Source organism: Galeopterus variegatus, unplaced genomic scaffold, assembly GCF_000696425.1.
Source record: "Galeopterus variegatus unplaced genomic scaffold, G_variegatus-3.0.2 Scaffold218, whole genome shotgun sequence".
Lineage (NCBI taxonomy): Eukaryota > Metazoa > Chordata > Mammalia > Dermoptera > Cynocephalidae > Galeopterus > Galeopterus variegatus.
Window position 1 is genome coordinate 400,573 of NW_007726329.1, and position 11,103 is coordinate 411,675.

General features: G+C 54.6%; 3 protein-coding genes across 3 annotated transcripts in view; 1 reads left to right on the forward strand and 2 right to left on the reverse strand.

Annotated features, from left to right (window-relative positions):
* Positions 1 to 1,386, forward strand: part of LOC103585153 (uncharacterized protein-like) — a 3,165-nt gene extending 1,779 nt beyond the window's left edge. The window contains exons 4-6 of the mRNA XM_008566044.1: positions 6 to 195; positions 737 to 810; positions 1,058 to 1,386. Of these exons, the coding sequence (XP_008564266.1) occupies positions 6 to 195; positions 737 to 810; positions 1,058 to 1,075 (282 nt within the window). The 3' untranslated portion in view covers positions 1,076 to 1,386. The remainder of the gene's footprint in view (positions 1 to 5; positions 196 to 736; positions 811 to 1,057) is intronic.
* A 2,929-nt stretch (positions 1,387 to 4,315) lies between these two features.
* On the reverse strand, positions 4,316 to 7,361 carry LOC103585134 (chromosome unknown open reading frame, human C19orf67). Its single transcript, XM_008566018.1, has 6 exons — positions 7,027 to 7,361; positions 6,036 to 6,180; positions 5,832 to 5,932; positions 5,559 to 5,744; positions 5,127 to 5,261; positions 4,316 to 4,666 (listed from the first exon to the last, which is right to left on the reverse strand). Exons 1-6 carry the CDS (start codon positions 7,359 to 7,361, stop codon positions 4,492 to 4,494), a joined length of 1,077 nt encoding a protein of 358 aa, XP_008564240.1. The 3' UTR covers positions 4,316 to 4,491.
* Positions 7,362 to 9,458: 2,097 nt separating this feature from the next.
* SAMD1 (sterile alpha motif domain containing 1) lies at positions 9,459 to 11,103 on the reverse strand (the record flags this gene model as incomplete). Its single annotated transcript, XM_008566046.1, has 5 exons — positions 9,459 to 9,815; positions 9,897 to 10,008; positions 10,105 to 10,201; positions 10,292 to 10,586; positions 11,002 to 11,103. Coding segments are annotated over 5 exons (765 nt in total), but the record flags the coding sequence as incomplete, so codon positions are not given.

Genomic DNA, 11,103 nt, shown 5'->3' on the forward strand with positions numbered 1-11,103 from the left:
TGGAGCCCGGAGGCCGGCTGTGCTCGGCCGCTCAGGGCCGGTACCCGGTGCTGGCCCGCGCCCCGCCGCCTGTCGTGCCGTCACTGCTGGAGCAGGAGGTGCGAGAGGTGCGCGAACGCGAGCAGGAGCTGCAGCGCCAGCGGCGCAGCGTCTACGGCACCGCCGAGTTCAAGGAGCCCGCGCCGAGCCTCACGGGTAAGACGCGGGCGCCGTGACGCCCGGGACCCCCGGGTTCCAGCCGCCCCCACCAGCAGCCCAAATCCAGGAGCCCCTCCTCTGGCCCTCTTCTTCTCGGGGTTCCCCTCTCCAGGCTCCCGGACTCCTGGGACCCACTCTCCATTCACTGTCCCCTGTCCACCCTTTCTGGGCTGCCTACTCCCATCGCTCCACGCCCCCCGCAGAGGCGGACTCCCGGTTCCCTACCACCTAGGCTGGGGGGCTGGGGGGCGGGGGCAGAGGGAGCGGATTCCCGCTGTCCGCTTTGTCGGTTCCAGAGGGTTCTGGCGCTCCTGGATCCTTCCTCTGAATTGTCGAGCTTCTGCCTCTCCTCTCTGGGCTCGCCTCCCTCCTTCCTCAGGTTCCTGGATTCCCAGAGCTGGATGGAGGCCTCCAGAGGGAGGTGGGGTGGGGTGAACACCTGTATGTGTTTAAGGGGCGCGGCCGGCCTCCTTCATCCAGGCCGCCTCCAGCTGGTGAGAGGAGGGGCAACCCTGACTGAGCACCCCTTCCCCCGTAGCGAGCAGGGGCGACGGAAAGTTGGCGGTGATCTGGCCCCCCCGTAGAAAGGCCTCGGAGAACGGCCTGGAGAAGGTGAGAGCCCCCTTCCCCCGGTGCCTCCAGCGCCTGTCGCTTCCCCCACCCCTCCCTGTGGCGCCAGGACGTTGGGCAGGGGAAAGGTGCATCCCGTGTCCCCTGGAGCCCCACTCTGGCCTGGACTCAAAGTCCAAGGCACAACCCGGGGTTGAAGAGGCGGTGGTCTTGGGACCCAAGCGGCCCCACCCTGCACCTGCGTGCGCGGCGCGGGCCCCTGAGGCCGGCCTTGCGTCTCTCTCTCCAGGAGGCGCGCAAACCTTGAGGTTTGGGCAGGCTGGGACCGCCGACCGGAAATAACATAACCGTCGGAAGAACCGAGACGGGGGACCCAGCAGTGCCCTCCGGATCTGCAGGAAGCCTAGAGAAGGTCAGCCCTCTGTGCTGGGCAAGGTGAAATTGACCAGCCCATCCTTGATCTTGACTTTGTGAAACTGAACGGTCCCCTCTATAAAACTGTTCAGCCCCCGTTGGGAAAGTGACCACTGCCCACAACCCCGCCGGTGAAACTGTCCTTCTCCACCTAATTGCAAACCGAACTGACCTCTTCCTTGACTGTTAAGAGGGCCGGGGTCACCCGCTCCCCACCCTCCAATAAAGCCCCTTTTTTCTGGGTAGTGCAGGCGCTTTCCTTCTAGGTCCTCTTCGTCTAGGGTGGGGCGGGAGCGCTGACGGCTGAGGGAGGCCTGAGAAAGTCGCAAGAGGCACCGGCCGAAATGCCGGAATTTGTCCTTATCTCCCGGTTTCAGGGCTGCCAGCCTCCCTCGGCCAAACCCGGCCAGGCCCGGGTCCTACTGCCCCCTGGCGGCGCGGGCGCGCACTGTGGCGCTCGGACACAGCTCACGCCCTCCCTTTCCCGGCTTCGTTGTCAACATTTATTGGTGCCAACGGCGTGCCCCGCTCCGGACGCTAGCTAGACAAAGGTGATAAGAGCCTGTTCCTACCTTGGGAACGTAAACAATAGCTACAAAAAAAAAAAAAAAATCGGATCCTTGTACCGGCCAGCCGCCCCCAAACAAACAAAACCAACCTCTCCCCTGGATGGGGATTCAAGAGGATCGGAGAATACTCGAAGTTGTCTGTAGAACTGCATCTGTGCAGTTAACATTCTGCAGCTATAGTTTAACAACTCCTTAGAAGTGCACGGAGAACAGAAAAGGTGAGAACCAGGAACGTTTAGAATCACTGTTTAAACTCCTGGATCTGTCCAACTCTGTCCCTTGCATAGGGGCAGAAAATGCCTAGTGAAATACAAATAAATATAGAGGAAGGCTGGCTGGTTAGTTCAGTTGGTTAGAGCGAGGTGCTAACACCAAGGGGCAGGCTTTGATCTCTGTACCAGCAAGCTGCCAAAACGAAAAACATAGAGACAAGAAAGACTTATACCCAAGAGCAGCTTAGCCCAAGAAAGGCCCGCCTCCTGAACCCATCAGTGTACTAACCACATGCTTGACTGTGACTCTGGGAGGTCTGGAGAGAGAGGCAGGAGAGAGCCAGGGCTGGCAAGGTGGGAAATGGAAACACCCAGAACCTATTCCTAATTCCCAACAGAGGAACTAAGAACTGAGCATATAAAAGGGACAGAATGACTTAAGTATAGACTGGGGGTTCTCTAACTTTCCTGCCTATTAAAGCCAACTGAGGCCCCCCATGCCAAGTAAGTCAGTAGATACTTGAACATCAGTATTTTTTAAAGCTCCCCAGGTTATTCCGACGAGCAGTCAAGTTTGAGAACCATAATGTAGATACAGACCAGCAGTTCTCAAAGTGCAGTTCCTGGACCAGCAGTATCAGTGATGCTTGGGGACTTGTTAGAAATGCACATTTTCAGGTACTATCACAGACCTAATGACCAAACTTTTCACGTGATTCTGGTGCACACTAAAGTTTGGCAATTGGGTAGATACAGTTCCTTAGCAACAGGACCCAGGAAATCAAGCTTGTTTCCTTCCTCTCTCAGTACTGCTGCCACCCACCGGAAACCTTTAGTGGGTAGATTGGCTTAAAGGAGACAGTCTAAAGCTTCTTGTGGCTAGTTTGAATTGAGATGAGCTGTAAGTGTAAAACACACAACAAATTTCAAAGACTTAGTAAAAAAAAAGAAAAACATGAATTTTTTACATGGATTGTATGTTAAATATTGAGTATATTGGGTTAAGTAAAAATATCACTAAAATGAATGTGACCTCTATAATTTTTAATGTGACTACAAGAAATTTTAACATTACGTGTATGACTCATATTTGTGGCTCACTTTATATTTCTGTTGGACCGGGCTAGTCTAAAAACTCTTACAGCAGCAGTAAAACTCACAGGACCTACTTCAGATCAATATCAGGGAGCTTCAGAACTTTTTTTTTTTTTTTTAAAGGATGACCGGTAAGGGGATCTTAACCCTTGACTTGGTGTTGTCAGCACCACGCTCTCCCAAGTGAGCTAGCTAACTGGCCATCCCTATATGGGGATCCGATCCCGTGGCCTTGGTGTTATCAGCACCACACTCTCCCAAGTGAGCCACGGGCCGGCCCCTTAGAACCTTCTTGAACTCACTCAGACATGGGCTATGGACTAAAAAATCCTTGATGCAATCAGTAATTGTTACCAGAAGCCCCTTTAGATGAGCAAGGGTTTTGGTGTCCAATCCTGACTCACTGCACCTCTCACATCCGTTTTTTTCATCCGTACACTGGGGCTTATGATAATACTATGTGCCAGGGACTATTAGGTAAGCGGGTGCTTTGCCCCAAAGCACAAGGGAAAGGCTCTGGGTCTCTGATTCTCACTCTGAAAATGCTGGGGGATCCAAAAGGGCTTAAAGGGGAGTAACTAGCAGCTGAGTGGCACCTGGGTCAGGAAGGATCCCCCCCTCTCCTCCAAAGTAGCCAGATGAGATCAGACGAACCCGGTTCGGATGCAGGCGGTGCCATTTGCTCGCCGGAGCTTTGAGCAGCTGAGTTTATTTCTCACAGCCATGGTCTCCTCTCCAGTCCAAGGTGGAGAGAGGCTTAAAGATCCCAACCTGGGGTTCCTTAGGACTCTCCCATTCCGCCCGCGCCCCAGTACTCCGCAACCTACTGGATCCCAGATCCAAAAGCTGGAAGAGGAAAGTCTAACCTGACCCTTCGGAAACTGATCTCGGGCCCTTTCCTGGGGCATGTCGGGAAATGTAGTCTTTCATGTTAGAAAGAAATAACTTCCGAGTCAAATTATGAGAGCGGGTGTGGCTCTAAGTCTCTTCCTCCAGTGGGCGTTGAATTTCCTTGCTACCCGAAACTTGCGGTTTTCTAGGTTCCGGTATTGACAGGCGAAGCTTCTTCCCATTTTGCTTCATGTTCACCTCTGCGCATGCGTTGCGCTCCCGCCCATCGGTAGACGAAGGTTTTGTTCCAGAGACTACATTTCCCAGAAGGCCGCGCTAGTGGGCGGGGCCTCTCCACCCACCGGCGGGGCGCGGCGCTTGGAGCGGACGCTGAGACTATGACCTCTTTCTTTCTTTTATTTAACATAAAACTGGTGTGTCCGCATTCAGGGCCCGCGGCCGGGCCGGACTCAGTGCGGACAAGTCAGCTCGGCCTGGCCCCTTGGAAGGTGAGCCGGGCTGCTCCAGGAGAACGAGTGAGCCCCTCCCTGTCCCCTCTCCCGGAGTTTGGAACTGTCAAGCTCCCACCTTCTTCCCCGGGTTCAAGACCCCTGCGCGGCCCAAGCCGCGGGCCCCGCCGCGCTCGGGGGCCGGGCCGGGCCTGCAGGGCTTGTGAGGATCTGCACCAGCAGGTCGGTGGCCAGCATATGCGACGGCTCCTCGAAGCCGATGGTCAGCAGCTGCTGGTAGTCCCCAGGCGGCTGCGGGCACAAAATCCTGGGGTACCGGGGACAGACAGGCCTGGACGTGAGCGACCCCGGCCTCTCTGGAGTCCCTCCCCTCGAGTGACAGGCTGTGGCTGAAAGAGGCATTGTTTCAGCTGGGAGTGGGAAAAACCATAGGGGAAAATTGTTTCCTTGTTGATGAGAAACTTAGAGTAATGTCTCCTGGAGGCTGAATAACTGGTCCTGACCTTGCAATTCACTCTGCTAGGTGTGTGTTTTGGGGCAGGTAACTTAACCTCTCTGAGCACCTGTTTTCTTGTTTGTATACTGGGGACAGTAGTGTAGACTTCAATGGATTGTAATACGAATCTGCATAAAGCACTTTTCAGAGCACAATAAAATACTATCATTACCAAGAGGAGCAAAGTGTTGGGGGATGTAGACGGTTTTTGGTGGGGTTTTGCTCCTCCCTCCAGAGCCCAAGCCCACTTTGCCATTGTCTCAGCTCCTACCATGAATATAGGTCATCCTCGGCTGGTCCTAGGGGCACCCATCGGCCAATGGACCACAACTTCTGGATCTGGGGGCACGAATTGGCTGGACTCTTGCCTGTGTCTTCCCATGTATCTCGATAGCATAGGAAGTAGCTGGGAGGGAGAAGCAGCAATTAAAAGTGATCAGTTCCCTAGCTTTTGCTGTTGAGGGCTTTAATTTTGGAGATGAGGTGGAAACTCATCAGAAATTACCCTGAAGTTCTTATGCAGGGATGTGACTCAATACTGAGGCCTTTTCTCCCTGCCAACTTATTTTTAAGAGAAGGGCTTTTATTTTGATGGGACAGTGGATTAAAAAAAGGGGAGGTTGATAACACCAAGGTCAAGGGAAGCCCATGTTGGCATTGAGCACAGGGAGGGGAGGACTTTGATTTTGGTAAGGGGGCTTACTAATCCACATGGGAATCTTGTCCCCGGCTGCTGGGCTCTGGGGTGGTTTCCAGGTTCCAACGCATCTTCTTATAGAGGCATCGGGGGAAGCGGCTGGCATTGTAGGCGGCTGGGGCAAAGTATCTGAAGATGGACACCTCGTGGGAAGGGCTGATGGAGAACCTCCCACAGAAGAAACAGGAAATGCTGGCAGGAGGTGGCAGAGTGGAGGATTAGGCTGGGCCCTGGACTCTGCTGCCACCACCACCCCATCCCAGTCTCCTACCCTCTTACCTCTGGGGGTCAGTCTCGTCTAGGTCCACAAACCCAAAGGAGGCATACATGAGGACCAGTTGCTCCAGGCGCAGGGTCAGCTGTTGAGAGATCTCCAACAGCTGCATGGAAGAGGGGGCATAATGAGATCAGCTGGCCTGCCAGGAGCAACCCCTCGTCCCTCAGGCCTGGAGCTGTGGGGTCTAGGAAACTTGCTCCACATACCCTTTTTCGGACCAGCTCCTGCAGGGCTCCAAAGATGGGGGGCACGCTCCTGGCAGCTGCCTCCAAGTACAGGAAGTAGGGCTCACACATCCGTAAGAAGGTGGGCATGACCTTTGCCAGCTGTTCCTTGTGTACTTGCTCTCTGCTGAAGGGGGAAGGGGGCCTTTGCCTGGGATCCCTCGCACACCCCTCCCCCACTTTCTCCTATTCTACTCACCCTCCACCTATATCCCTGGCCTAGAGGCCAGTTACAAAAAATTTCCCAGTAACAAGCCTTTCTTTTTTGTGTGTGTGTGGATGGCCCCTGCAGGATCTGAACCCCTGACCTTGTTATAAGGTGTTTTAAGGCTGCGGTTTAACCTACTGAACTAACCGGCCAGCAACCCCCTCCCCATCCCACCACTCCAAGTCTTTCTCAGAGTATTTTCCAGGTCAACCTGCATCAAAACCATTTGGAACTCTTGTTAAAATGCCAACACCTGAGTCCTGCAACCCACTTTTGGCTCAAAACTCCCTGCAGGGTGAAGCCCAGAAATCTAGAGTTTAAACTGCCTCCCAGGAGTTTCCAATGGACGCTGAAATTTGAGAATCACAGTCCCTTTTTCCCCTCATCTGGAAATCACATTATCCTTTGGGGTCTCAAACTGGTAGCCCGCGGGCCAAATCTGGCTCAGATGGGTTTTGTGAAGCTGGCACAGGGTTCAAAATTTAAGCCAACATTCTTAAAAACTGGGAGTAAAAGTCCTAGAGATTTGGCAACCCCAGGCCCACACCATCTCAGGACAATAATAACAGTTGCCCCGTACCCTGAATTCTACACAACCCTCCTCACTCTCCGAAACTGAATTCCTAATCAGCTAGCTTCATTTATTGTCTCCCTCTAACTTCTAAATGCTTTTGAGTTTGCGACACTGGTGTGTGCCGTCTATCCTGTCACCCGTTCGTCCAAGTCTCCTTACCCACGGGAGCCTAGGACCCCATCCAGCATCACCTGTAAAGCAAGTAGCTCTGGAAATCATCAGCCTTCTTGAGCAGGTAGCAAAGCTGTTCAGTGATGGGGCTGAACATGGTGTCCAGGGATAGGCGAGGAGGGGCTGGCGCAGGACTGGGGGCCAGAGGCTTAGGGGAAGGTGTGCAAGCAGGGGCCTCTGGCAGGTGTCCCTGGGCATCCTCCGGCTCTGGCTCCGGTGGGTCCCCAGGCCTGCTAGGGGGGGTCGACCATGAGGGGTCTCCGCAGGGCTGCGTGCCTGATTCCAGGTCGTCCGGAGGTGGTGTTTCTCCAGGGTCCAGGGGTAGCGGCCCTACGAACCACTGCTCTGTAGCCATCGAGGAACCGGGAACTGGGATCTGAACCCTTTAAGCCTCCACTGCTCACGTTGGCCACGGGTTCGACACTGCCCCGGGAGCCCCGAGTCTCGGGAGCTTCAGGCTTGCCCGGGCTGGGAACGCAGCCCCCTCCAACTCACCCTTGCCTCGACGTTTCTGCCAGTGCCGCGCAGCGCCCGGCCGGGGGAGTTCGCCTTCTTTGAATTTCAACACGCGGGAGGGGAGGGGCGCGCCACCTGGCCGCGCTGCGCATCCGCGCGCTCCAGGAACCCGGTGGAGGGGAGGAGGGACCAGCCGGGAGCCGATCTAGGCAGGTGCTGGGGCGGCCAATTCCCGGGGGTGCGGCCCAGAAGCCGGCATCTTTCTCTTCGAGTTGGCTTCCTAGGGAGGAGGGGTCTCTAACGCGTGTCCAAACCCCCAGGGCTCAGATATAATAGAGGGAAGAGATGTCCAGGCCCCACCCCCAGTCTCTGACCACCAGGCCCCAGAACCTGTTTTGTTGTTTTTAAACCCTAGTGGAGTTGATAAACTGTATTAGAACTTAGTAGGGATTTACGACGTTGCAGCTGTTATTACTACTACTAACAATAATAGTAATTTTTTACTTTTTCTTTTTTAGAAGAGGGTAAGAGGATCTTAACCCTTGACTTAGTGCTGTCGGCACCACGCTCACCCAGTGAGCCAACCGGCCATCCCTATATGGGATCCGAACCCATGGCCTTGGTGTTATCAGCACCGCACTCTCCCGAGTGAGCCACGGGCCGGCCCCATAATTTTTCACTTAGAACACTTTTCCTATCCTATGATCTCATCTGATGGCCCAATCCCTTCTGTTCCTTTCATGGAGAGGGATTTGAGGCCTGGAGACACTGCCATGATCCCAAAACAGACCCCTGTCCCCAAAGTTTGTAGAATGGAGTCTTACTCTCCCGAGTGAGCCACGGGCCGGCCCCATAATTTTTCACTTAGAACACTTTTCCTATCCCATGATCTCATCTGATGGCCCAATCCCTTCTGTTCCTTTCATGGAGAGGCATTTGAGGCCTGGAGACACTGCCATGATCCCAAAACAGACCCCTGTCCCCAAAGTTTGTAGAATGGAGTCTTCCCAACATGCAAAGGCTGATGGGTACATAACTACAAAGCCAAATACATTAATTATACTTAAAGACTCAGGGTAAAGAACTCAGACAGGTGTCAGATGCTACCCCATGTGTCCCTGAGCAAGCATTTTCGCTGTGCTAAGCCAGTTGCCTCATCTATAAAGTGGGTTTTTATGAGCTCTTTACCTTGTGGGGCTTGGGAGAGGACAACCGAGAAAATGCTTGTAAAGCATAGAGTTAACTACTAGTCACTCAACAAATATTTGAGCACCTACTGTGTGTGCCAAGCCCTCTTCTGGGCAGGGAGAGATGACAGAACAAAGGAAATGTCCCCACCCTCCTGGAGCAGTTACTAGTAAACTGGCAGTGAGGCTTTCTCCCTCCTAGAACTATTCTGTCCTAACCTTAGGCTGTCCTAGGAGGCTCTTCAACACCCCTCCCCCACTCCATTCATAAAATGGACTCTGTGGTATTTTTCCTTTTCCTTTTTTTAAAATTTTATTTAAAAAAACCTTCGGTGCAATATTAAAAAGCAATACAGCCAGCTGGAGCGACAACCAACAGAAAGAAAGGGGGCAGGGGAAGGAAGACCCAGGGACCCCACACCAGTTGCTCCCCAGGGGCTGGACACCAGGGGCACACTGGGAAGGGGCATGGGTGGTGGGAGAGGGAAGAAAGGCCACCCACCAAAAAGAACAGGCAGAACAAAACATTTATATAGGAAACATCTGGCTGAACTGAAGAGGATCTTGGGGAGATGGGAAGCCTCCCCCTTTCTGTTTTTCAAAAATGTCCTGGACTGGGGGGGAGGTTTGGCCTCTTGGGGAGAAATGACCAGCCATGTCCCACCCCACACTCCACTATCCTGGAATATGAGATGTGCTGGATGGCGTCTGTGTGTGTGTGTGTGTGTGTGTGTGTGTGTGTGTGTGTGAGAGAGAGAGAGAGAGAGAAAGAGACAAAGGAAAGAGATGAGCAATGTGTGTGTGTGTGTGTGTGTGTGTGTGTGTGTGAGAGAGAGAGAGAGAGAGAGAGAGAAAAAGAGACAAAGGAAAGAGATGAGCAAACAAGGTTGCTCCCTCCCTGGAATCTGTTATGAGGGCTGAGGGTGTCCCTGTCCAGCTCCTGGACTCTGGGGGTCTTGGGTGAGATGGGGACTGGAATGGGTTGGGGCAGGGGTGAGGCTGGGCGCTCAGCCTAGAAAGCCATCGGGGTCATCATCTTCAAAGTGGCCTTGCTGAAGCACCTTGATGTGGTGCTCATAGATTTTCAGGGCTGGGCCAAGGCGGATGGACAGACCAGTCAGCACATCTGTGCGCTGCATGAGCAGCAAAGACTTGCCATCGATTTCCTGGGTGGGACAGAGAGACAGCAGGGTCAGAGCACAGCTCTGCTGAGGCCCTGAGTGCACAGTCCCGGACTGTGAACTCACCTGCTCTTGAAAAGCTGTTGCCTGTTCGGGAAAGCCTGCCTCGGTGAAGTACTCCACCACGTCCATCACGGTCCACTCCACAGGGTCAGCTGGCTTCTCCTTGCGCCCAGGACTGTATCAAAACAGAGGGCACCAGTTAACACTGATGCCCCTGTGGCGGTTACACACAACTGGGCAGCACCCCCATGTCTCAAACACCCCAACTTACGGACAGCCAAAGGGGGTCCCGTCGGCTCCAGGTAGGGCTGGTTTTCCTGGGGGCAAAGGCACGGGGGATGGGGAGTCTGGCCCAGTAGCAACAGAGGCTGGAGGAAAAAATGCACATGCCTGTGGCTTTGTCTTGGGTCTGTATTCTTCCCTGCCTGGCACTCCCCGCCACTCAGAGGGGCCCTTACCTGATCCCCCTTCCTTATTCATTGCTGCCATGGAGAACACCTGGCGGGTGCCACTGCCTGGTGCTGGTCCCCGCCCTTCATCCTGGCCCTGGTGGGGTCCACAGGGCGTCCACTCCTTGACCCTTTCCTTGGCACTCGGAGGGCCCCGCTCTCCATTAAGCTGGTGGTGCTGGGCACCTGCAGGACGGTCACTTTCAGGCACTTCTGAGCCCTCTGACACATCGTCTTCATCATCTTCGTCTTCATCGTCGTCGTCGTCTTCCTCTTTCTCAAGCACTCGCTCTTCTCCACCTCTCTGGGGCCAGAGACGCGAGCGAGGTTAGTATCTGTTCCAATCCTGGACCCAGGCCCTGGGATCCGGGACCGAGTTATGTGCTCAATGCCACCTTTAATAACAATACGGACTAACTTTTACGCACTCACTCCACGCCAGGCTGTGTGTTAATAAAGCCCTCAGTGGCCAAGTCTCAGGAAACTCGCTCAACAACCCCAAGGGGTCGCTACTGTTAGTAAGACGCGCTTACAGAGAAGGAAACTGAGGCTACGAAAGATTAAGTCACTTGCCAAGGTCACCAAGCGTCAAGCCCTCAGGGAACGCGCGAAAAGCCCCGGCCACCAGCCGTCCAGTTCCTCTCAGGACTCGCGCCCCTACAACCAACTTCGCCCGCACCTGCCCACCGCGCGGCTTCCCCGCTCCCCGGAGCGCTCACCTTGCTCCGCGACGAGCGGGCGCTGGCGGCCGGCGGCGCCCGTCCAGGCCTGTCCCCGCGGGGCAGCGCTAGTGCTCCGAGGCGGGTGCGCTCCAGGCGGCC